The 27,474-nt window shown below is 35.3% G+C and overlaps 1 protein-coding gene across 3 annotated transcripts in view; it reads left to right on the forward strand.

The window, feature by feature from the left end:
- The window catches only part of SP4 (Sp4 transcription factor), a 93,521-nt gene that overhangs the window by 54,808 nt on the left and 11,239 nt on the right, over positions 1–27,474 (forward strand). For 2 of the 3 annotated variants that reach the window (XM_004743366.3, XM_004743367.3), the window contains exons 4-5: positions 655–883; positions 8,676–8,875. In XM_004743366.3, coding sequence (XP_004743423.1) covers positions 655–883; positions 8,676–8,875 — 429 coding nt within the window. Of the gene's footprint in view, positions 1–654; positions 884–8,675; positions 8,876–23,402; positions 23,503–27,474 lie in introns of all 3 variants that reach the window. The other variant, XM_045062768.1, reaches the window with a different exon arrangement.

Consider the following 27,474-nt stretch of genomic DNA (forward strand, 5'->3'; position numbering starts at 1 on the left):
ACGAGCGAATAAAGTAGTAATACCCAAAATGTCTGTTTTATGATTATAGCAATAGTATGTAATAATCATGGATGGTTTTACATTTTAAAAAACTACTTAACTCACTGTGCATAATTAAAAAAAAGATTCCTAAATAAAGAGATGTTTGCTTAATTTTAAATTATTGAGGAATGAGAAATATCTATAAAACTTAATCATTTGTTTAGTTAACTTCTCATTCCTATATTTTCTTGGAGTGAATGGGTCTGTTGCTTACTGTGGAAATGGCTACAGCATCTTTCATCTGAGGATCTCAGAGTGCTTTTCAAATAATAACTCATGAATTCCCAGAGCACTTTGGTGAGGTAGGTAGGTGGCAAATATTATTATCTTCATTTTACAGATGGAGAAAGTAAAGCCATCAGGGGGTTAAATGATTTATGTATAGTCCCACCAACCTGATACAGAGGCAGCCTGAGCTACTTAAATGAGAATATTATAATTTAGGAGGATTGGCGTAGTAAAAATCAACCCCTTTGCTGTTGTATTTTACACAGATTAACTATTAGAACAAATATGTTAGCTTAAAAATGTCCACATGAATTTTTTTTTTAATCCTTTCTTTAGAAATAGAAAACATTATAATACTCTTTCCCCCTCCCCCCCAATTTTTAGGTCAGCAGCAAGGACAAGATGGAGTAAAGGTCCAACAAGCCACCATAGCTCCTGTAACTGTAGCAGTTGGAGGAATTGCTAACGCAACGATAGGTGCTGTTAGTCCTGACCAACTCACACAAGTGCATTTGCAGCAAGGCCAGCAAGCTTCTGATCAAGAGGTGCAGCCTGGCAAGAGGCTTCGAAGAGTTGCCTGTTCCTGTCCTAATTGTAGGGAAGGAGAAGGAAGGTAAATGCTCTATTACCAACTTTATCTCTCTGGAAGGCATAAAATAGTTAAAACCAAGCCATTGGCTGTGTACTTTGATCACTAGAATATCACTAATTTTGTACTATGAAGTTGAGATACAGTGTTGTTATGACAGGGATTAAATTGAGCTAGTCTAGGAGTGGAGTACCTGCCATGTACCTTGTACTTCTTAAAATGGTTTTCTTGTTTCATTTATTGTGTAAAAATTTTAATTTTATTGATATAAAATTCACATACCATACAATTCCCTCAGTCTACATTTCATTAGTTTTTAGTATGTTCACATAGCTGTGCACCCATCATCACAATTTTAGAACATTTTCATTACCTCAAAAAGAAACCCTGTATTCCTAAGACCTCACCCCCTCATCTTCCAGTCCTCCCAGCTCTAGGCAACCATTGAACAAATTTCTATCATTATACATTTGCCATTTTGGACATGCATACAAATGGAATCACATAGTATGTGATTTATTCGTGACTGGTTTCATTTATATAACGTAATATTTTTTAAGTTTTATCCATATTATAGCATGTATTAGATATTGGTACTTCATTCTTTTAAATGAACAAATAACAAATACTCTGTATGGATACACAGTATTTTACTTATCTGTTTATCAGTTGGTAGACACTTGGAATTCTTCCACCTTTTGGCTGCTGTGCTGCTGTAAATACTACAAATTTTGGTGTGGACATAGGCTTTCATTTCTCTTGGGTGTATACCTACAAATGGAATTAATGAGCCATATAGTAACTCTAAGTCTAACCATTTGAGGAACTGCCAGGTTGTTTTCCAAAGTAGCTATACTGTTTTTACATTCCCACCAGCAGTGTATGAGAGTTCCAGTTGTTCCCAACACTTGTTCTAATTTGGCTTTTTGATTATAGCTTTCCTAGCGTGTGTGAAATGGTATCTCAGTGTGGTTTTAGTTTGCATTTTTTGATGACGTCGTTTAGTCAAGTATGTTTTCATGTGCTTTGCTCATTGGCCATTTGCATATCTTTGGAGAAATGTCTCTTAAGATCTTTTGCCCATTTTAAGAAAAAAAAAGTGGGACCCCTGCATGGCTCAGTTAGTTGAGTGTCCAACTCTTGTTTCAGCTCAGATCATGATTTCAGGGTCCTGGGATTGAGCCCAGTGAGGAGCTCCACGCTCAGTGGGGAGTTTGCCTGAGGATTTCTCTCCCTCTCCCCCTCCCCCTGCTTGGGTGCTCTTTTTCACTAAAATGAATGAATGAATCTTTATTAGGTTTTTAAAATTAAATTGTAATAGCTCTTTATATATTTTAGATACAAGTCCCTTATCAGTTATATGATTTGCTGATAGTTTCTCCCGTTCTGAGAGTTGTCTTTTTACTTTCTTGATAGGGACAGAGAGAGTTGTAATTTCCCTGTGAATTTTAGAATCAGCTTGTTAGTTTCTACCAAGAAGGCAGATGGAATTCTGACAGGGGGTGGTATGGAAGCTTTAGATCAGCTTGAGGAATATTGCCAGATCAGCAGTATTGTCCTCTGTTTATTTAGATCTCTGATTTCCTTTGACACCGTTTTGTAGTTTACAGTGTATAAGTTCTGTACTTGTTTTGTTAAATTCATTCCTAAGTATTTTATTCTTTTTGAGGCTATTGTAAATGGAACTTTTTTCTTTATTGTTCATTGCAAGTTTATAGAAATACAGTTAATTTTTGTTTACTGATTTGTATCTTACGACCTTACTGAACTCTTTTTATTAGTTCTAATAGTTTTTTAGTGGACTCATTAGGGTTTTTCTGTATGTAAGATCATGTCATCTGCAAATAGAAATAGTTTTACCTTATCCTCTCCACTTTGGATGATATTTGTTTCTTTTTCTTACCTAATTGTTTTGTCCAGGCCTATTGTATAATGTTGAAAAGAAGTGGTGAAAATGGACATCTTTGTTTTGTTCCTAATCTTAGGGGGAAAGGGTCCAGTCTTTCACCATTAAGTATGATGTTAGCTCTGAGCTTTCCATATATGCCTTTAATTAAGAAAGTTCCCTTTTATTCTTACTTCATTGTGTTTTTGTCATGAAAGGTTGTTGGATTTTGCCAGATGCTTTTCTGCATCAGTTGAGATGATCGTGTAGTTTCTGTGTTTTATTCTGTCAGTATGGCGTGTTATATTGGTTGTCAGATGTTAAAGTACTTTTGCATTTGTGAAATAAATCCAACTTAGTCGTGGTATATAATTTATATATTGCTATTTTCAGTGTGCTAGTATTTTGTTAAGGATTTTTGTGTTCATGTGTTCATGAGGGGTAATCGGTTTGTTGTTTTCTTAAAATGTCTTTGTTTGCTTTTGGTAAGGGTAATAGGGGCTTCATAGAATGAGTTGGGAAGTGTTCCCTCCATTTTTTATTTTATTTTTTTAATTTTGGGAAGAACTGGTAATAATTCTTTAAATATTTTGCAGAATTCACCAGTGAAACTGTCTAGGTCCTGGGCTTTTTTTTATGGGTATTTATTTGACTACTAATTCAGTCTCTTCACTCTTAAGGGTTTTTTCTGATTGACTGATTTTTCTTAAGTCAGTCTTGGTACTTAGTGTCTTTTTGGGAATTTAATCTATCTCATCTAAGTTATTTAAGTAATTGCTATACAGTTATTGGTTATTCTTGGTATTCTTTTATAACTCTTTTTATTTCTGTGAGGTTGATGATGAGTTTTCTTTGATTTTTAGATTCTGATTGTGTCTTCTCTTTTTTTCTTGGCCAGTCTACCTAAAGGGTTGTTCAGTTTTGACCTTTTCAAAAAGTCACATCGGCTTTTGGTTTCATTGATTTTTCTCTGTTGTTTCTGCATTCTCAATTTCATTAGTTCCTTCTCTATTCTTTATTATTTCCTTCCTTCCGTTTGCTTTATTTAGATTTAATTTGCTTTTTCCATTGTCTTAAGATGGAAGGTTAGGGATTTAAGATCTTTTTTAATGTAGGCATTTACAGCTAAAAATTTCTCTCTAGGTATTCTTTACATGTATCCCTTGAATTTTGGTATGATGTATCTTCATTCATCTCAAAGTATTTCCTGCTTTCACTATGGTTTTCTTTATTGACCATTGGTTATTTAGGAGTGTATTGTTTAATTTCTAGATATCTGGGAATTTTCCAGTTTCCCCAATAGTTGATTTCTACTCTCTTGGCAAAGTGGTCATACTTTGCATTATTTCTGTCTTTTATTGAGATTTCATAGCCTAGTGTATGATTTATCTTGGGAGAACATTTTATGTGCACGTGAAAAGAATGTGTATTTTGCTGCTCTTTGGTGGAGTGCTTTGTGCATGTCTGTTAGGTCCAATTTATCAAGTCTTCTGTTTCCTTACAGCTTTTCTGCCTAATTGATTTACTTTAATCTACCTGTATCTTTCTGTCTTTAAGTGTGAACTGTGTCACATGTAGACAGCATGTAGTTGGATCTTGGGTTTTTTTTTTGTTTTAAGATTGATTTATTAGAGAGCAAGAGCGAGTGAGAGTGAGGGAAGGGGTAGAGGGAGAGACTCTTCAAGCAGACTCCTGGCTGAGTGTGGAGCTGGATGTAGGCTAAATCCAGTGCCCATGAGACCATGACCTGATCCAAAACCAGGAATCTGATGGGCTCTTACATGACTGAGCCACTCAGATGCCCCTGTTGATTTTTTGGTTTTTTTTTTTGTTAATCCAATCCGACCAAATGTGTTTTTTGATTGGATTGTATAATCCATTAGATGTTGTTGATATGGTTGAATTTATGTCTTTCATTTTGCTTTTTGTTTTTTTTGTGTCTCATGTCTTTTTCTCTCTTCCTCCTTTACTGCTCTCTTTTGCATTAAGTGAATATAATATAGCACTTTAATTTGTAAAGTAGTATTTTAATTTTGTTAATTTTTTCACTGTATTATTTTAGTTATTTCCACAGTAGTTGCTCTTGACCTCACCATGTATGTCTTGTCATAATCAACTTAAGGTTAATAGTAATTTACTTCCAGTGAATTATAGAAGTTATTTCTTTTAGGTCTATTCCCTTTTGTTTCTTCTTGTGATGTTATTTTTATATATTATATACTATTATGTATATTGTTACAGTATATATTATGTCTATAAGTGTTACCAATTCAATAACAACATTGTTATAAATTGTTACTTAATATAATGTTATGTCTTTAAAAGAAGTTGAGAGGCCAGAGGATTATCAGGATCACCAAGAATAATTTGGAGGTTGCTAAGGACTTTTTTCCAAGTGTTTTCACATTTGACCAAGAACTCTGACATTTGGGTTGGGGGGCAAGAAGTTGAGAGAAGATTAGCAAGTATATATAACTTTTCCTATGTTAGTTTTATCACTAAAATTTTATCACTTTTTCTTTTTTCCTGATGCTTGAGTTCCTTTCTGGCATCATATTCTTAGCCCTCTGCAGTTTTGCTCCCACCTTCCTGCCTTGTGCTGTTACTGGAAAAATATTTAATATATACATTTCTATAATGTTAAGGGTTTGACAATACATTTTACACATATTATTTTATAAAATTACTTTTTAAATCTGCTAAAACAAGAAATAATGCACTTACGCTGTCCTCTGTAATTACATAATTACCCTTGCTGGTGCTCTTTTGTTTCTTTGTGTACATTTGAATTACTCTCTGGGTTCAGTTGCTACAACCTGAAGAACCTTAGTTTCTTGCATAGCAGGTCTGCTCAAACTCTCTGTTTATCTGGGAATATCTTTATTTCACCTTCATTTTTTAAAGGTAGTTTTTGCTGGGTAGAGCCTTCTTGTTTCAGTTTTTCTTTTTTTCTCTCTCTCTCTTGAGTACTTTGCACATGTTTTCACCCTGCTTTTTGACCTCCATTGTTCTGCTGAGAAGTCAGTTCTTTCTTTTACTGCGGTTCCCTTGTAAGTGAGGAGTTATTTTTCCTTTGCTGCTTTCAAGATTTTATCTTTGGGTTTCAGGATTTTTAGCATATAAAGTATCTCTTTGTGGATCTGTGCATTTACACTACTTGGAGTTTGTTGAGCTTCCTGCATGTGTACATCCATGTTTTTCAGTAATAAGTTTTCAGCCATTATTTCTTTGAATATTTTTTTTGCTGCATTCTCTCTCCCCCTCTCTCCCCCCTCTCGCCGCTCCCTCCTCTCTTCTCTGCTTCCCTCACTCATTACTTGGTGTCCCACATTTCTTAGGTACCCTGTTCATTTTCCTTTGTTCTTTTTCTCGTCTGCTTTTGGATTGCATAATCTCTATTGATCTATGTGGATTTTTGTTATTTCTTATTTTGAGTTCCTCTAGTAAATTTTTCATTTCACTTGTACTTCTCATCTCCACAGTTTCCCATTTTTTTAATCATTTGTAACTCTTCATTGATATTCTCCATTTGATGTGACATTGTTATTATTCTTTGCTTCTTTAATCATGGTGTCCTTTAGTTCATTATAGCAACTTAGTACTGCCTCCCCTGCCTTTCCTCATCTCTGGCTTATTGTTATTGTTCACTTGCTTATTTAGTGACTGGCTGGGTTATTTTGGTGAAGACCCCTTCGCGCCCCCCCCCCCCCCCAATCAAGCATGTTGCTCCTCAGTGGATGCAGAATCAGGTTTGCTTAGTGACCCTTGATGACAGTGGTTTGGGCAAGAATCTTTGACAGTCCTGTCCCTGACCACACCCAGCTATTAAACTCTGCTAATTGTCAACTGATTGCTCTATTGTTTTCAACAGTGCTCTGTAACATATATTACTCTACAGACTGATCTGTTCAGATTCATTTTTTTTAATTTATTAACATAATTACATATAATATATTATTTGGTCTGGGATACAGGTCTGTGAATCATCAGTCTCACACAATTCACAGCACTCAACATAGCAAATACCCTTCCCAGTGTCCATAACACAGTTACCCCCTCTCTCCTTCCTTCCCCACCCCCCAGGAACCCTCAGTTTGTTTCCTGAGATTAAGAGTTTCTTATGGTTTCACTCCCACGATTAAGTCTTTTATGGTTTGTCTCCCTCCGTGGTCCCATCTTGTTTCATTTGTTCCCTCCCTACCCCCCATGACCTCCTGCCCTGCCTCTCAAATTCCTCCTATCAGAGAGATCATAGTAATTGTCTTTCTCTGACTGATATATTTCGCTTAGCATAATACCTCTAGTTCCCATCTACTTCATTGCAAATGGCAAGATTTCGTTTTTTTGATGGCTGCCTAGTATTCCATTTTGTGTGTGTGTGTGTGTGTGTGTGTACACCACATCATCTTTATCCATTCATCTGTTGATGGACATCTAGGTTCTTTGCATAGTTTGGCTATTGTGAACATTGCTGCTTGTAAACATTCGGGTATATGTGCCCCTTCGGATTCCTACATTTGCATCTTTAGGGTAAATACCCAGTAGTATGATTGTTGGTCCATAGGCTAGCTCTGTTTTCAACTTTTTGAGGAACCTCCATACTGATCAACAGGTCTGTGTTTGAGATTTATTCTGACTCTAGAGGACTACTCCCAGCTGCCTCTTTTCTCCTTTCTGACAACCTAGCCAGCCTATATAGTTCTGCCTGTTTCTCCAGTGTGTCTATTAGTCTCCTCCCGTTTGTGTTTTGCAACAGTCTCCACTATTTTTAAGAGTGCCCTTAGGCTCAAACTTTTTCACACTTTGTTTGCAAATTAATTCAATTCATTGGGAAGAAATTTGGAGTTCTGTTTTATGCTGTGTTCTCTCTCTGGCTAGGATCTCTTTGTTAAGGCTCCTGAACTTGGGGTTGGGATAGTGGCACATTTTTATCTTGAGAGCCCCTGCTCTAGGAGCTGAGTGTTTGGTGGCAAGGGAGAAGCAGTAGCTTCAGGTTTTCTTGGCTTGCTTCTGTTGATTTCACAGTTCTAATGTATATACTAAAAATGACCTTGGTCAAGGATGATCTGTACTGCACTACTCTCATTGTGCCCTATCTAAGGCAGAGCCAGGGTCTCAGGAGTTGGGTTTGGGCGGGAGAGGAGAGTTCCCTGTTCCCTACCTGTCAGCCATACTTGCCCAGAACTTAACCTCAGCAACAGGTAACTGGGAGTAGAATGAGAAATTCTGATGTCTTGCCCCTTCCTGGGAGGGAATTCTGATGTCTTGCCCCTTCCAATTGGGAGGTGAGAAGAGGAAACCCTGCTCTTGGTTGTACCAGTCTAGAGTGTTTTATGTCAAAGGAGGTGACAGGGCAGAGGGAGAGAGGGTTGGGTTTTGGTTCAAATACCATAGACCATCACTGTTCTTACTCTTTTTTTCTTGAATATTTATTTGTTTATGTGCTGTATGCTCATGGAACCATTTCCAGAGACTGTACATGGTATTTGTTTTGTTTTTTATAATTTTCACTGGGGAGTAAGCCCATGGAGCTCTTCATGCTCTCTTGCAGGAAGTGAAACTCTGAACCTTACTTTTTTAAATGGGGATTACCATTCTTTTTGGTATTTAGACAAGAATTTTTAAGTGTCTTGAAAAGCTTACAGATCCCCCCCCCCCCCGCAAGGGAAGAGCCTATTAGGGAAGGAACATGAATTCCATGGTGAACATGAACTCTGTGGGATAAACATGTTTTCACAGCAGTTTTGGGTTTAGTACATAACTCTTTTTTTAATTGAAAATTTTCTGATTTTTAACTACAGTTGCAGCATCATGATTTGAAAAACACATTCAGATATGCATCATTTAAAAACCTTGATTCCCTTTTATTTTTCCATAATTACAAGGTTGGTGTTTGGGAGTGTAATCAATGTTTGGTTTTTGTTTTGTTAGAGGCAGTAATGAACCAGGAAAAAAGAAACAGCATATCTGTCACATTGAAGGATGTGGAAAAGTTTATGGCAAAACATCTCACCTACGAGCACATCTTCGCTGGCATACTGGAGAAAGACCTTTTGTATGCAATTGGATGTTTTGTGGCAAAAGATTCACAAGGAGCGATGAGCTTCAGAGACATAGAAGAACCCATACAGGTTAGTTGGTTTATTTTAAGGGCATGTACATTTTACTTATTTTTTAGTGTTTAGATGAAAATTGTAGGATAGTTTAGCTGTCAGTTTGGTAATACACAAATTAAAGAATTCACTTTAGTGATTTTATGAAAAATGTCTAAAATCAAGTTTTTTACCTCATTTCTGAGATATATTTTATTCTGCTTTTTTAGGTTTATCAACATAATGATATAACATGAAGTATATTTATTTCCATTTGCTTATCTTGTGTATTAGCAGGTTGAATTCACATATATTATTTTTTCTGAGTATTTAAATAACTGAAGAGAATTAAATTATGATGTTATTGGTGACCTTTATTAGTTTTGTGTTTTTTTTTTTTAACAATTTAGAAAAGTAAAGTGTCAAGGATAATATAACAACAAATATATACCTGTCACTTAGAACTGATAGCTGTTAATATATTATTTTTTAATAAGACAAATTATACAAAGTTGACATTATCTTTGTCCCCTCAAAGGCAATAGCTACTATGAATTTATAAGTTTTTAGTACAGTTTTAATACTCTTACATATATTATTGATGGATATATATGTAAAACATTATTTTATGTGTTAAGAAAGTTTACGTAAGTCTTACAGTATCAAAATTTTATTTATCATTATGTTTTAAGATCTGAGTTCATATATGTGTACATATAAATGTGTGTATACATGTTTATAGTACTTTCTAACTGCTATATAGTATGCTGTTATGTAACTGTACCATACTGTGTTAATCCATTCCCTCTACTGCTTAAATTGTCATTAGGCTTTTTGCTACCACTTTATTATGTGAACATACAGTGAACATGTATGTGAAGTAGAATTATTGGATCACGGAGAATTTATGTGTTTTGCTACGTAACTGCTAAAGAATCTATGAAATGGCTGTTTACACCTCTGCCTCACTAGCAGTGACTGAGAGTTTCCCCTTTGCCATGTGTTCATCAGTACTCAGTACTGTTAGCCTTTGAAAATTGATAGTCTGGGGCACCTGGCTGGCTCACTTGGTAGAGTATGCAACTCTTGGGGTAGTGAGTTCAAGCCTCATATTGGGTGTGGAACCTTCTTTAAAAAATAAATAAAACATGCTTACTGCTTAAAAAAAGGAGAAGAAGAAAAGAAAGTTTTTGTTTATCTAAAATGATTTCTCATTTTTTTAAGTAGCAGCTTTCTTGGTCATCTATGAGATTAAGTATCTTTTCATGTTTATTGGTCAGTTACATATATGTTTTTGTTGATTATTTTTTGCTCATTTTGGGGGGGGTGTTTCATTTTTCTTTCTGATGTATATGTTGTCATTTCCCCCTGTATTGCTAGTCTTTTATCTTTTTGCTATTTTTTGTTACATGAAAGCTTTACATTTTTGTTTAGTCAAATATATATTTTCTTTTGTCCTTTGTTTTCCTTATTTTTAGTGAAATCTTCTCTTATCCCAAGAACATAAAGTTTTTTTTTAAGTATTTTATTTATGTATTCGAGAGAGAGAGGGAGTGTTCAAGTGCATGCAAGATGCAAAATTTGTCTCTTTTTCTAAGTCTTACATAGAACAACTACCCTCTCTACTTAGAATGGGTTTGATAGACATTCGAGTTTCAGTATTTAATTATTGAATAAATTAATGCTTTGGATAAATTTTCTAATTAGACCTTAACCTTTAACTAATACCAGGGTACATGTGGGAAAGAAGAGGAACCAGATTTGTTATATATTGATCAGCTACTAGGCATCACACGTTTCAAATAAATTATCTCCTTTGATTCTAACAGTAACACTGAGATAGATAATAGCTCCATTTTACAGATTAGAAAATGGTCTCAGAGAACAAAAAATAGTTGTTAAATTTAGTAAAAGTTTAGTTTGATATGTACATAAATAAGTAGGCAGATGAGTCTTAGTATACTGGCTGAATCCCTGAGTTTGTATAATACTAAAACTAAGAATTTTAGTTTTTTAAAAAAAAAGTTTTAATAGGTTTCTTATGGCATTGCATTAATAATGCCACCTCACCATTGATATTGGCAGCCATTGATATTGGTGTGATTAATCCCATAACAGTGTTGATGTCTGTTTTTTAAAAAAAAATACACTGCTGTTTGTGTCGTCGGTATGATAGGATGCAGTATTTCCACTCTGGATTAGCAGTGGGTCAAGTTAGGGAAAACAAGAAAAATTGCCACTTTCTTTGATTTAGAACCTCACATTGTGATTTCATCTTTTTTTTTTTTGAGAAATAAGTGTCTCTAAAGTCTCTCTTATTGCCTATGCACACTCATAGAGATACACAAAATAAATTTATCCAAGGATTTATATATACATATACTTAAAAACCAAATTATTAATGGTTTGAAGGCATATTTTCCTTTTTTTAATGATTCACACCATTATAATCTTCTGCAAGCCTAAACAATTCAGAATTAAATGTATTTTAAGCTTACTTTCAGTGTTTCAAACATCTTGAATAAATTATACACAAAACTGTGTAAGTAAACATGTTACATTGAAAACAGTTAAGCTTAATATCAGTATACTTAAATTACTTTTAGTGACTAGAATACAGTAACTTCTAAGTATTAAAGTTTTTGAAGAGAATATGAAACAGTATCTTTTGAAACAAATAAGTATCGATTAAGCATATAGTACTTTAGTTGAAAGACTTGGTCATTCATTGCAAGAACGGTGTTTTATTTAAAGGCCAACCACTACACTAAGTAGAAACTCAGTACATACTCTGAATGAATATATGAGTTATTTTTATTCACTGCTGAAAATAATGCCAATATTTTTGCTTTTTAGAAATAAGTGTTTTAATTTCCAAATGATACATGTATATGGTACTTAAAATTCAAATCATAGGGACACCTGGCTGGCTCACTTAGTAGACCACATGACTCTTAATCTCAGGATCGTGAATTCAAGCCCTACATTAAGCTTACTTCAAAAAAAAAGAAAAGTACAAAAAAAATTAAATCATAAAGAGGTTATAGTATTAAGGGTCTTTTTAAAATTAATTTTTATTTGAAGTATAGTGGACATTATATGTTAGTTTCGGGTGTACAACACAGTGATTTGACATTTGTATACATTATGAAATGCTCACCACAGTAAGTAGTTATTGTCTGTCACTTACAAGGTTATGACTATATTCTCTGTGCTGTACTTTACATCCCTGTGACTGACTTACTTTATAACTGTAAGTTTGTGCCTTTTAATCCCCTTCACCTATTTTGCCCGTTTCTACCCTACTTCCGTGTTGCAAATACCAGTATGATCTCTGGATTTATGAGTCTGTTTCTGTTTTGTTTTGTTCTTTTTTTTTAACATTTTTATTTATTTATTTGCGCGCGAGAGAGAGATCACAAGTAGGCAGGGCAGCAGGCAGAGAGAGAGGGGGAAGCAGGCTCCCTGCTGAACAGAGAGCCTGATGCAGGTTTGATCCCAGGACCCTGAGATCATGACCTGAGCCAAAGGCAGAGGCTTAACCCACTGAGCCACCCAGGTGCCCCTTTTTTGTTTGTTCTTTTGTTTTGTTCTTCAGACTGCACCTGCAGGTGAAATCCTATGGTATTCATCTTCTGTCTAACTTGGGACAATTCTCTTCAAATAGTGTTCTCTGGTTCATCCATCTTTTGCAGAAGGCAAGATTTCATTCTTTTTTGGGTTGAGTAATATTCCATTGTCAACCTATACCACATTTTCTTTATTCATTTATCTGTCAGTGAACACTTGGGTTGCTTCCAGATCTTGGCTATTGTAAATAATGCTGTAGTAAATGTAAGGGAGCATATGTCTTTTCAAGTTAGTGTTTCTTTTCTTCCCAGAAGAGGAATTACTAAATTGTATGGTATTTCTATTTTTGTTTATTAAGGAACCTCCATATTATATTCCACTGTGGCTATGAAAATTTATATTTCTGCCAGCAGTGCACAAGGATTCCTTTTTTTCTACATCCTCACCAACAATTATTATTATTATTATTATTATTATTATTTGATACCAGTCATTCTGACATTTGTGAGGTGATAACTCATTGGAGTTTTGATTTGCATTTCCTTGATGATGGGTGTTATTGAGCATTTTTTCATATATCTGTTGGCCATTTGTATGTTGTCTTTGGAAAAATGTCTATTCTTGTCCTCTGCCCATTTTTTAATCAGATTGTTTGGTTTTTTTGGTATTAAATTGTATGAATTCTTTATATATTTTGAATATGTCATTTACAAATATTTAAGGGGGCGCTTTGCCCCATCCCTTGCTTAATCCACAGGAGAACCATACTTAATTTTGTAACTGTTTTTGCATTTGTGTTCTTCCTGTGATGATTGTTATATATCTAAATATGCTTATATTGTTACTGATCTATCAATAGTAGACACTAGCTCTTGACTTCTTGCATTGAGAGTTAAGAATTTACCTCACTTTAAAAACAATTATTATATGATCTCTCTGATATGAAGAGGCAGGGTTGGGGCGTTTGGGAGGTAGGGAAGGAAAAAGTGAAACAAGATGGGATTGGGAGGGAGACAAACCATAAGAGATTCTTAATCTCACAAAACAAACTAAGGGTTGCTGGGGGTAGTGGGGTGGGGTGAGGATGGTTGGGTTATGGACATTGGGGACAGTATGTGATATGGTGAGTGCTGTAAAAGGCGTAAGCCTGATGATTCACAGACATTACCTCTGGGGCAAATAATACATTTTATATTAATAAAAATAATTAATTTTTTTAAAAAAGAATGTACCTCACTTTACACCATCTGATGATATTCAGACTTTTTACCTGACTGCAGCCTAACACTGTCAAGATCTTGACTCAGCACTCTGTGGTACAGATTGTGGTACAGATATTAGCATATATGTCCTTCATTCCTCATTGTTTCACCTCTTAACTTCTCTTACATAGATTTTATTATCTCTCTTCTCTTTCTATTGATGTTAAAACATTTACTTTCTCTCCAATAAGCACTGTTCCTTTTATTTAGTTGTTTTGTTTTTTTAAGACTATTTGAGAGAGAGAGAATGAGCGGGTTTGGGAGGTGGGGTAGGAGGAGAGGAGGGGCAGAGGGAGAGAGAGAAGCAGATTCACTTGCTGAGCAGGGAGCCCTGCCTTGCTTCGGGGCGGGGGGAGCCTTGATCCCAGATCCCCCCAGAGATTATGACCTGAGCAAAGGCAGACCCTTAACCGACTTGCCACCCAGGCACCCCAGTAGCTTAGTTCTTAAAGTGGAAAACCAATAAACAATAGTTACGTTATGACTCTGATGTGATGAGTGTGAATACATATCCTTTGGTCGTTTTTCTTGAACTTGCTAATTGCCTATTCCCCCCTTGCATTGGCTAATTTTATTTCTCCCTTTTGCTGTTTTCAAAAATAGTATCAGCTCCATCCAATTTTTCCTTTTTTTTGGAAGTTCCAGCTTTCTAATCAGCCTGATTCTTCTCTAAGGCTGCTACATAGGTATAATCTTGAGACTTCTGTTCCTGCTCTATTGGTTTTGATCCAGTGTTCTCAAGATTGGCCTTCATTTTTCTTGGTTTATTTGGTTCCTGGAAAACATTCTGAAATGCTTCCTACAATAAAGTTCTAGGAAATAAATTGGTCTAAAAGTGTCTTTATATTGCTTTCCAACTTAACTTAATAGATGGCTAATACAGAATTTTAGGTTGAAAATGATGCTCAGAATATTAGTGGCAGTGTGCTCTCATTTTCTTGCAACTGTTTTACTAACATGAAGTACAGTTCTTCCTTTTTTGTAGGTGACTTAATTTTTTCTCCTCAACTTTTAAGAGCTTATTTACTTACTTGTATTTTTACTTTGAAATAATTTTGTATTTACAGAAATTGTGAAGGTAGTATAGGGAGTTCCCTTCATGCAGTTTCCTCTAATACTACATCTCTTGCATAATCCACATAATTTATGAAAACGAAGAAGCTAACTTTGGTATAATACTAGTAATTAAATTATTGACTTTTCCACAAATAATACTTTTTCTGTTCAAGGATTCAGTCCAAAATACCACATTGCATTTATTTATCATGGCTGTTTAGTCTCCTGTAAATCTGAAATTTCCTTACTCTTTTTTTACTTATTCTGTTTGTTGTTGTTATTGTTTTTGTTTTTTCTTACCCTTGGCTGTTTTGAAAGTTAGGTATTTTGTAGAATATCCCCCAGTTTAGGTTTATTTTCTTATAATTAGACTGAGATTATGAATTATGAATTGTTGGTTGGAAGAATATCACAGATATCATTGCCCTTCTTCCTTTCATCATATCAGCAAGTATGTCAGTGTGTCTTATTGCTGGTGAATTGGTTAAGATAGTGTGTGCCACCTGTCTCTAAGTGAAGTTGTTTTTTCTTTCCATACACTTTTGTAGAAGCAAGTCACTAAGGTCCAGTCTACACTAATGGGGCGGTGAAGTAAGCTCCACTCCTGGAGGAAGGAGTGGCAGAGAATTTATGGATGTACTGTAAAACAACAACTGTAATTAGTAAATGTGTGGGGCGGGGTGGGGAGGGCAAATTCTTTGAGTCTATGCAAATATCCTGTTTCTCTGAAAAGAAAATTCTAACGTTTTCCTTTTAGCATTCCACATTGTTTCTTGCCTATAGCAATTACTTTGTTGTTTTAAAGGTCATCTTCTGTTTCCCTCTTTGCTTGTACAGTTTTAGTTTTGATTCTTGTACAAGGAAGAACTTCTTCCCCAGTTATTTGTTTATGTAATCATTTATTTATAATCTAGTAAAGACCCATGAATATTTTATTTGGGGGGTTATAATTCAATATTGTCATTATTTTCTTGCTCAAATTGTTCTGTCTTTGGCCATTTGGAAGTTGTTTTATTTATTTATTTATTTTTTAAAAGATTTTATTTATTTATTAGAGAGTGCACAAGCAGGGGGAGTGTCAGGCAGAGGAAGAAACAGGCTACCCATCAAGCAAGGAGCCTGATGTGAGACTCCATCGCAGGACCCGGGAATCATGACAGGAGCCAAAGGCAGACTCTTAACCTGCTGAGCCCCCCCAGGGGCCCCGGTTGTTTTAGATTGCCTCCTCTGTCCTTATGACATACTCCTATTCTGTTTTTTTTTGTTTGTTTTAAGTGAAGAGCTTCTATTAATCTTCATGTTCTCTTAGTTTCATAGATATGTATGTTGCATAGTTTTTCATTTTTTTGTGCAAACTGGTTGGACTCTTCAATTCTGGGTTCTCCCCCATATTATGTCTACCCACTCCCATTTTCCCCTTTTTATTCTCTATTCTTTTTTGCAGTCTTACTTTGTGTAAGTTGAACTCCCTATATTGATCTTTTATATTTTATTTTTTGTGAGATTTCTTAACTTTACATAGTCTTATATTTCTTTTGAAATTTCTCTTGATTTCCAAGAGTGCTTTCTATTGTTTTCTTTTTTATAGCATACTCTTTTCATTGTAAAGATCCAGGAGCTCTCTGAAAAATCTCTGAGTTTTCCAATTAGATTTTTTTTTTTTTAATGTTTGTTTTTCCTCCAAGGTAATTTTTTCTCTGTACCTTGCTTTTTTCCCAATGTTGTAGGCTTTCCTGAATTATCCAGTGGTCCTTGGCTTTTATTCAAGTTGATAATGATGATTGATAACTATGTTTAAGTAAAGGAAAAAGCTTCATGAACTGGTGACTTTCATTTAAGGCAACTGGGCAGGAATACTGTGAGTTATACTGCAAGATACCTAACTACCAAAATATAGTAATAAACTGTGGGACCACATTTCTCTGGATACAAATCATCAAATATTCTGACAAATTTTTTATAGTAGGATAAATAATCCATGCACAGACTTTAATTTACTCTTACATGTTGTACATCTCCCCCTCACCATTTTGAGTCAGACTTCTGCATAATTCTATAGAAGACAGGTCAGCTCTCTTCTAGATATATCCTCTTTCTTAATAATCTCTACTCTAGTCTGCAGAAATTTGATACAGTTAAAACTTATAAAACATTGCATAACATGAGTGAGTTTCACTGGATTTTTTCCTCCTTTGTCTCCTAGCATTGACCCTGTGGGCCCTGAATAGTAGTGTAAACACCATATTTATCCAGCCAGAGGACTGAAAAAGAGGCTCCTGTGCTCTAAGGCCAGCTGTCTTCGTATGTTCCACTGTAGTAGTGGCAGCAGGGACACCTAAAAACCCAAGAAAATACCCATATCTCTGACCAAAAGAATCCAGAACCTTCTTTTCCATTGAATGTGAGGGAATCACTATTACTTTTCTCTTGCCATTTTACTCTGAAGGTTGTGGCAGTCGTATGTATATGTGTAGAATGGCATAAGAAGCCTCAAGAATGCTTTATGGCCATAGGAACCAAAAAGAAGGGACACTTCAGGGTTGAGAAAACATGAGGGAGATTCTGCAGAGATCTGTAAAAGGTGATCCCAAATTTCATTAAAGGAACAAAAATTCAGGGCTCACCCCCATGCTGCGTGTAATAGAACAGACCAAACAACAGTAGCAAAGGCTTCAAGAACTCAACTCTCTTATAAACCATCACCTAATTGCTAGCATGTGCTGAGCAAAACAAAGCATAACAGAGTCCTTGAAAATGAATTAATATTGGAACTCATGCCCAAAGAAGACAAGATAGAACTAATCTGAAACTGAATGGGTCAATTACCTGCTAAAACAAAAACTTAACATTTCCCAGAAGATTCTTTAACAGGACCAGAGTTACCGCAACATAATATCCAGAATGTCTAGGATACAACCCCAAATTATTCAACATAATATGAACCCAAGTAAATCTGACAGTGTCAAGATGATCCACGTGTTGAAATTATCAGACAGTGACTATAAAGCAACTGTTAAAACCACCAGCCATGGAGTAAAGGTAAATATATTTGAAATAAAAAGAAAGACAAATTTTCAGAAGCAAAATTAAAACTCTAAAAATGAACTAAATGATAGTTTTGGAAATGAAAAAAAATGCATTATACAAAGTTAAAAATTCCTTATATGTATTCAAGAGCAAATAGAGGTAATAGAAGGGTCACTGAAGTTGGAGACACATAACTAGAAGTTATACAGTCTGAAGACCAAAGAAGAAAAAGATCAGGGGGAAAACGTTAATTGGGTCTCAGGCAACTGTGGTACTTACAAAATTAGTGACATTTGAGTCCCAGAAGAAAAGGAGGAAAAGATTGATGTAGAAAAATAGTTGACAAAATAATAGCTTAGACGTCCTCTATTAGGTGTAAATTACGGATTTAAGAAGCTTACTGAATCCCAAACAGGAATTGACAGGACGTCATGCCCAGATACATGAAATCAGTCTGCTGAAAATTAAAGAAGAAGAAAAAATCTGGGAAGTAGCCTAAGGATAATGACACATTATGTATAGAGGAATACAAATTTGAATGATGAATCATTTCTCCTCAGAAACTGTGGAGGACAGAAAAGGAAAAGAATTGCCAGCTCAGCATTTTATATCTAGTGCAAGTGTCCTCAGTAAGAAAGGCAAAACAAAGGGTTTTCAGATGAAGAGAAACAGAATTTCTTGTCATCAGATCTACTCCAAACCGGCTTAGGCGGTTAGGTGGCTACCTTCAGCTCAGGTCATGATCCCAGGATCCTGGGATCAAGCCCTGCATCAGGCTCCCCGGTCAGCAGAGAGCCTGCTTCTACCTCTCCCTCTGCCTGCTGCTCTGCCTACTTGGAATCTCTCTCTCTCTCTCTGTCAAATAAATAAATAACATCTTAAAAAAAAAAAAAAGAAAAAGAAAAAGAAATGCTAAAAAAGTTTTTTAGGCTGAAGGGAAATGATACCAGAGGGAAATTGGGAATTTAATATGGAAGAACAAAATAAATGGCAACTACCTGTGTAAATACAGCAGGCTATTATTGCTGTGCTTAAATTTTTATTTTTATTATTTTTATTTTTTTTTAAAGATTTTATTTATTTATTTGAGAGAGAGACTGAGAGAGAGCATGAGCGAGGAGAAGGTCAGAGGGAGAAGTAGACTCCCCATGGAGCTGGGTGCCCCATGCAGGACTCGATCATGGGACTCCAGGATCATGACCTGAGCTGAAGGCAGTCGTCCAACCAACTGAGCCACCCAAGCGCTTCTGTGCTTAAACTTTTAAAAAATATATTTAAAGTAGCGGTAGATTTTCAATGTTATGCAAATATAATATATTTGTTAAATACAGAGTAAAGGAGGAAGAGTAATGAAACCCGTATGGTTGAAAAGCTTTATTTTAGTGTAAAAATACAGAACACAGTGTATATGTACTGTGAAAATATATATTACATATATATTAAAATATAATTACTGTATAATATTGTAATATAATTAAAATATAATTACAATATATATATATTGTAATTCCTTTATCAAGTACCAAAAATACAGAGATTCAGGGGGGAAGGGGGAATAAATTAAAACAGAATGCTAAACAATATTCAAATAATCCAAAAGAAAGGAGAGAAGGAAAAAACAAAAATGAAAAACAGGACAGAAATGGAAAACAAAATAATAGACTTAAATCTAATCAAATCAGTAATTATATATAATGTTAGTGGTCTAAACCTAACAATTAGAAGATAGAGGTTGTTGGATTGCATTTAAAAAGAACAAATTATATATTGTGTACCCAAAAAACCACTTTAAATATTATCATATGGATAAATTTTAAAGGGTAGAAAAAAATACATGACATACAAAGGCTAATTGAAAGAAAACTGAAGTTACTATGTTACTATATATGTGCTGCCGAAGCGAGCACATTTACTATGTTACTATAATAGGCAAAATAGACTTCATAAGAACAGTGAAAAGTACTAGCTATGACAAGTCATTCTGTAATGGAATGGCTCACTTTACATGAAGCTATAACAATTCTAATTATAATAGGTACCTAACCACAGAGCCCTAAAATATATAAAGCAAGAATTGACAGAACTAAAAGATAAAATAAAACAATCCACAGGTATTCTTGCAGAGTTTGATACTCTTTTCTTAGTAATTGATATGACAAGTAGACAGAAAAGTAAAAAGGGTATAGAACAGTATCAGTTTGCCCCATTTGACATTCATGGAGTACTCAAGCCAACTGCAACAAAGTACTCTCAAAGATAAACCATGTTTATGCTATATGTTACATCTTAACAAAAGAAAACATACAAAGTATATTCTCAGATCATAATAGAATTAAACTAGAAGTCAGTGACAAAAATAACTGAGAGTTCCAAATTTTGGAAATTAACCACCACATTTCTGATTTACCTTGTGGGTCAGAAGAGAATATCTTAAAGGAAATTAGAAAATATTTTCAACTAAATGAAGATATGTGTCAAAATTTGTGGGCTATAGGTATGACAGTGCTTGGAGGTATTTGTGGCAGTGTTTTTATTAGTAACAAAGGTTTTAGTCAATAATTTTTTTATAAGTTTTATTTATTTATTTGCCAGGGATGGGGAGAGAGAGAGTGCACAAGCAGAGGGAGAAGCAGGCTCCCCACTGAGCATGGAGCCCAGTGCAAGACTCAGGATCATGACCTGAGCCTAAGGCAGACACTTAACCAGCTGAGCCACCCAGGCATCCCTTAGTCAGCAGAAACTTACTCTTAAGTAGAATAAGTTTCTATCTTAAGTACTAGAAAACAAACTAAATGCCAAAAGGAAGTTAGGCAGCTATAAATAAGACAAATAAATGAAATTGAAAATAGAAAAATCTAGTAGAGAAAATCAAATCAAAATCTATTTTTTTTAAAGATTTTATTTATTTTATTTGACAGACAGAGATTACAAGTAGGCAGAGAGGCAGGCAGAGAGAGAGAGAGAGAGAGAGGAGGAAGCAGGCTTCCTGCTGAGCAGAGAGCCCGATGCAGGACTCGATCCCAGGACCCTGAGATCATGACCCGAGCCGAAGGCAGCGGCTTAACCCACTGAGCCACCCAGGCGCCCCTCAAAATCTATTTTTCTTAGAAAAGATAGAATTAGTCTTTAACTAGACTGTCAAGAAAACTTGTCAATCTCTGCCAGGAATGGAAGAGGGGAATATCACTAGGGTCTTTAGACTATATAATAATACAAGAATGCTATGAATAACTCTACACTCTGAATTAGGGAAATTAGGTGAAATGGACCAACTCCTTCAACGACCAAATTAGCCAATAGTACTATATCTATTAAAGAAACTGACTTTCAGTGAAAAACTTTGGATAAAAAAAACCATAGGCTCAGAATAGTTTTATTGAAAAATTCTTTATTAAGTAATAATGATACCCATTTGCACAATCTTTTTTAGAGAATAAATGAAGGGATACCTGTTAACTATTTTATGAGGCCTCATTACCATGATACCAAAGCCATCACTGTCTTAACCCTGGTCCTGGAAGTCCTACCTAGTACAATAAAGCAGAAAAAAGACACAACCTAAATTATAATGAAAGAAATAAGTGTCTTTATTTGCAGACACCTTGGTTGTCTATTTAAGAACACCCTGGCATCTACAAGAAAGCTGTTCATACTAATCAGTGTTTGCAATATTGCAAGAATGCAAAATACAAGGTTATTGTACACAATGAATTGTTTTACTCTATGCTAGCAGTGAGCAACTGGATACGAGTAGCTTAATAGTGTCATTTTTAATAGGATGAAAAGAATAAAACACTTTGCTGGGACTCTAACAAGATATATGTAAGATGTATACTGAAAACTAAATATTGGTGAGAGAATTAAGGATGACTTACATTCATGTAGACATATACCATGTTAGTGGATTCCCAGTATTGTTTTGGTATCCCTTCTCCCAGATACATATATAGAGATCCAGTATAGTAGTCCTTCTCACAGTTATAGCAGTATTTTGTAGAATTAGCAAGCCGATAATAAAATTTATATGAAAGGCAAAACAGGATGTCAAAGGAGTTTTGAAGAAATACAAAAAGTTGATTGACCCTCAATGATTTTAAGATTTCCTATAAAGCTACAGTATTAGAATGCTGAGAGGTTTGGGTGAAAAAAAGGACACATGGATAAGACCAAATAGAGAATTCGGAAATTGACTCACATACATATCATGCAAAAGTAATTCTATGGAGAAACAGTAGTCTCTTCAGTAAATGGCTTGGAAGAATTGCCACATGCAGGAAAAGAACTTTGAGCTACATACCTTGTATCTTTTACAAAGGCTGACTCAAAATTACTCAGACTAAAACCTGAAAGTATAAAACTTTTTGAATAAAATATAAAAATCTTTGTGACCTTGGGTATGCTAGAATTTTTAATACAACGCCAAAAGTGCAGTCCAGAAAAGAAAAACTGATAAATTGGACTCGATAAAAACTACAAATACGTGAACTGTTAAAGATCTGTTAAGAAAATGAAAAAATAAGACACAAACTGAGAATGAAAAAATATATCTGACAGTGTACTTTCATCCAGAATATATAAAATACTCTCAAACTCAGCAATTTGTAAACAACCCAATTTTTAAAAATTGGCAGAGGATATGGACATTTCACTGAAGAGGACAGAAGAGGACATATATCTGACTAGCATGTGAAAAGGTACTTTGTATCACCTTATTTGAGGAATGCAAATTAAAATTGCAATAAAATATCAGTACACATCTATTAAAATGGCCAAAATTAAAAACGACACCAAAATCCTGACAATTAGAAGTACTGGCAAGGGGCACCTGGGTGGTTCAGTGGGTTAAGCCTCTGCCTTTGGTCAGGTCATGATCTCAGGGTCCTAGAATCAAGCCCCACATCGGGCTCTGCTCAGCAAGGAGCCTGTTTTCCCTCTCTCTGTCTTCTTGTGATCTCTTTCTCTCCTCTGTCAAATAAAATCTTTAAGGGGGGAAAAAAAAGTAGTAGTACTGGCAAGAATGCCAAGCTGGTGGGAATGCAAAGTAGCACAGCATTTTTGGAAAACGTTTTGGAATTTTCTTAAAAAAGTTGAACATATACTCAGTTTATGACCTAGCAATCCACTCCTGAGTATTCACCCCAAAGAAACAAAAACTATATTCACACAAAAAGCAATGAATATATATATAGCAGATTTTACTTATAATCACCCCAAATTGGAAACAACCCAAATATTCTTCAACTGGTTGAATGGTTAAGAACTGTGGTATGTTGCTGAAAGAGGTAATCCAGCAGACTTGACTGCTGGTTGACCTGCAAGTTGGATCTGGATAATCCAAGGCTTCTCACCCCTTCCTCTGTCCCTGGAATATATATTCTGCTCACTTTTCCCATAATGGGAGATGTTAGGATGACGCCTTGAGAGAGAAAGATGTTGAAATCGTCTAGACAGTGTATGTAACTGAACCCAGTTAAGACCTCTGTGTAAACTTTTAGATTTGGCAGGTAGGTATAGAGATATATTCATCTGGTGGCTATTCAAAACAAGCCTCTTAAGTAAGTTTCCTTTCTCGTAAGTTAAAATTCCCTTTCTTACAAGTTAAAATTTCCACCTACCAAAAGAGGTATTTTCTCCTTTCCCTTTGTGTACAGGGCCAGTTGGTGAACCATCATATATCTATACAACAGAGTACTGCTCTCCAACTTAGAGGAATTAATTATTAGTATCTACAACCACAATGATGAAATTCAGGTGTGTTGGTGAACAATCCCAGCATCAAAAGGTTATCTATTGTATGATTCCATTCATATATGACAGTTTATGGAAAAATAAAAACCATGGGGCACCTGGGTGGCTCAGTGGGTTAAATCCTCTGCCTTCGGCTCAGGTCCTGATCCCAGGGTTCTGGGATCGAGCCCCGCATCGGGCTCTCTGCTCCTCAGGGAGCCTGCTTCCTCCTCTTTCTCTGCCTGCCTCTCTGTCTACTTGTGATCTCTGTCTGTCAAATAAATAAAATCTTTAAAAAAAAAAAAACCATAGAGACAGAGAATAATTATTATTGTCTAAGGCATAAGGGAAAAAGAATTCAGCCATGAAGAGATACCATGAAGGAATTTTTGGAAGTGATAGCAACTTTCATATTTTTGTTTTGGTGATGACTAAATGATTTAATACATTTGTTAAAATTCATAGAGCCATGTCCCAAAAATAATAATTTTACTTTGTATAAGTTGTTATTTTAAGTGTTAAAACCTGTTTTAAAATGAGAGACAAATTCATTTTTGAGACATTCTAATGTGAAAAGGGAGAAAGGGGATTGTTTTGTTTTGTTTTGTTTTTGTTTTTTGTTTTGTTTTGTTTTATTTGAGAATCCAAAACCAGTTTCTTTCCAACCTTCTGCATATGCCTCAGTATCATACAGCACTTCTCTTAACTCTTCCAAGGGTAATAGTATTTAGAGCCAGAGGAATCCTAAAAATGATTTTGTGCAACACTGTCATTTTATAAATAAAGCCTACACTGAAGTCTTAGGAGGCTGATTGATTTTTTTACTAAGGCCCAGACTTAGTTCCTTGAGACAAGTTGAGTTATTAGTGATGAGTAAGAATGAGCCATGGGAGCAGTAGAGTGAACAAATTCAGACAGGCAATAACAGTCACAGCTAACATTTCTGAGTCCTTTCATTGTGTAGGGATTTTTCTAAATGTTTTTTTTTTCATTCATTTTCTCATTTAATCCTTTGAACAGTAACACAAAATAAGTATCTCTGTTATTCCTAGTTAAAAATGAAGAAACTGAGAATTGGAGAGAGAAGTTGCCCAAAGTTACATGGCTGGTAGGTAGATCAGAGTCAAAACTTATTCTGAGCTAGAATCCAATTCCTACAAAAAGAAGGTATCATATGTCAGGACATGCATGTCCAAACACGTGTTTAGAACCATACATAGTATTTGTGACAATAGATTTAAAAAAAAAAAAAAAAAAGGTAGGTGGGAGTCAGTTACCATTATATGTTATGAGCTATTTAATTTTGTTTTTTCCACAGCCTTAAGAAATGGGGAACCACTGACAGTTTTCAGCAGTTAATCAAATTGGTCATCTTTTTATTTTAGACCATTTGGTATTTGTAGGGAGAATAGATTTATAAGGAATAGTTTTGAGAACATTTAGTAAGGACAACAGTGATTGTTGTCGAGATCCTAACTAGAACAAAAATTGTAAGAATATATGCAACCAGATCAAGAAATGATAATGTTAATAAAATTGACAGGACTGGTGATTTTTTAAACGGGAGAAAAGAAATAGTAGGTACCAGTGATAACTACTATCAGTTGAAATGGAGATTACAGGAGAAGGATAAGTATATTGTAGAATTGTCTACCTTCCTTCAGTTCTCTCAGTTTTGTTTCTCGTGGTTGTTTTTTGGGTGGCTCTGTTGTTAGATGCATATATGTTTATAATTGCTATGTTTTCATGATGGAGTGAGTCTTCATCATTGCAAAGTGTTTTTGTCTATAGTAACTATTTTTATCATATTGGTCTGTTATTAATATAACTATTTCAGCTCTTTTTTGCATGGTGTTTCTTTTTTCCATCCTGTTATGCCTATTCTTTTTTTTTTTTCTTTTTTTTTTTTTTTTAAAGATTATTTATTTATTTATTTGTCAGAGAGAGAGAGCGAGCACAGGCAGACAGAGTGGAAGGCAGAGTCAGAGGGAGAAGCAGGCTCCCTGCGGAGCAAGGAGCCCGATGTGGGACTCGATCCCAGGACGCTGGGATCATGACCTGAGCTGAAGGCAGCTGCTTAACCAACTGAGCCACCCAGGCGTCCCTGTTATGCCTATTCTTGATGAGTTTAAAGTGAGCCTCTTTTAGACAATGTATAATTGGATCATATTTTTCTATAATTCATTCTGGTAGCCTCTGCTTTTTAATTGGAACATTCAATACATTCACATTTAATGCAGTTACTGATGAGGACTTACACTATTTTCATATTTGTTTTCTAGGTGTTTTCTTTTTATTCGGTTATTTCTCTGTTACTAGCATTTGGTGTTAAATATTCCTTGTGTGTTATTTTAATCCCCTTGTTTTTCTATAATAATAATATAATATTTTCTTACTAGTTGCCTGCTTTGGGGATTACAATTCACATCTTAAAATAATCTAGGTACAAATCTGCTAGCAGTAAATTCTTAACATTTTTATTAATCTGGGAATGTCTGAATTTCTCATCTTTTTAAAAGATTATTTATTTATGAGAGAGAGAGAGAGAGAGCGCGCGCGCGAGCAGGCACTGGGTGTAGGGGCAAAAGGAGAGAGAGAATCTCCAGCAGACTCCCTGCCAAGTGAGAAGCCCAATAAAGGCTCAATCCCATGATACTGAGATCACAACCTGAGCCAAATCAAGAGTTAAACACACAACTGACTGAACCACTGAGGTACCCCTATTCATTTTTGAAAGATAGTTTTGCTGTATGTAGAATTCTTGGTTGACAAGATTTTCCTTTCATCTTGTATCATCCCACTGCTTCTGGCCTCTGTGAGCTTCAGTAAAAAATCAGGTGCTATTCTCTGACAGTCCCTCATAGGTGATGTATCACTTCTCTTGGTGTTTGTAGATTCTCTTTGGTTTTGACTTTAAGCAGTTTATAAGTCTCAGTGTTAATCTCATTGCATTTAACCTACTTGGCGTTTATTGAGCTTCTTAGATGTGTACATTGTTTTTCATCAGTTTGGGATGTATTCAGCTATCCTGTCTGCAAATATTCTTAAATATTCTGCAGATAGTCTTAAATATCTTGGATCAGTAAATCTCTCCCTCTTGCTGAGAGGTTTTGTGTTTATGTTGGAATGCCTGGCAGCACTTGGACAATTGTCAACTCTGCCTTAGCCTTCACTTCCTGCCTATGCACACTCTCAACCGTTAAACACACACGAGAGTTTGAGGCTTCTCAAATCTTTCCTGGGCATGTTCATAGCTTTAAAGCATATATGTGGTCATCTAGATTCCAGGGAGTATGCCAGAACTTTGTAAAGCCACTATGGATATTTTATCTCCCAGTTTTTCCTTTTAAGCTTTTTGTTTAGTCTTTTTATTTTTTTGTCCCAAATATTATCCATTGCCCTGGGCATCCATGAAGTTAAAAACACTTACTACAGTTGTCTTAGACAAACACATATTCCTTTCTGTCCCTGGAAAAAGACTTTCACATTGGGCTGCCTCCAAGTCAGATTCGGTAAAATAGTCTTTTAAGTGAGGTCTTCTGAAGAACCACAAGACAGATCCCATAATGATAATTCCTTGGACATGAGGTTTTGAAAGCATTCCAACTCCATTCTGTTATGTTTGGTAGCTGCTAGCCTTCTGGAGAATTTAAAATGGAATTAGGAAAGTTAAAATAGCATAAAATTTGCTGTTCTAATCAAGATTCAGCCATTTTCCTTTAATAAACAGTGATGAATTTTGTTTGTAACATGTTGAATGATGTGTATGGCACACCTAAGGAGTGTGGAATTTGCAGTTGAATTTAGGAATCTGGATCTTGATGCCATTATCCATTTATAGATCATAGTTAAAACTATTAGAGTAGGTGGGATTGCTTTTTTTTTTTAAGATTATTTATTTATTTATTTATTTGACAGACAGAGATCACAAGTAGGCAGTGAGGCAGGCAGAGAAAGAGGAGAAGCAGGCTCTCTGCTGAGCAGAGAGCCCGATGC

This window comes from Mustela putorius, unplaced genomic scaffold (genome assembly GCF_011764305.1).
Source record: "Mustela putorius furo isolate JIRA1106 unplaced genomic scaffold, ASM1176430v1.1 tig00003845_pilon_pilon_pilon, whole genome shotgun sequence".
Lineage (NCBI taxonomy): Eukaryota > Metazoa > Chordata > Mammalia > Carnivora > Mustelidae > Mustela > Mustela putorius.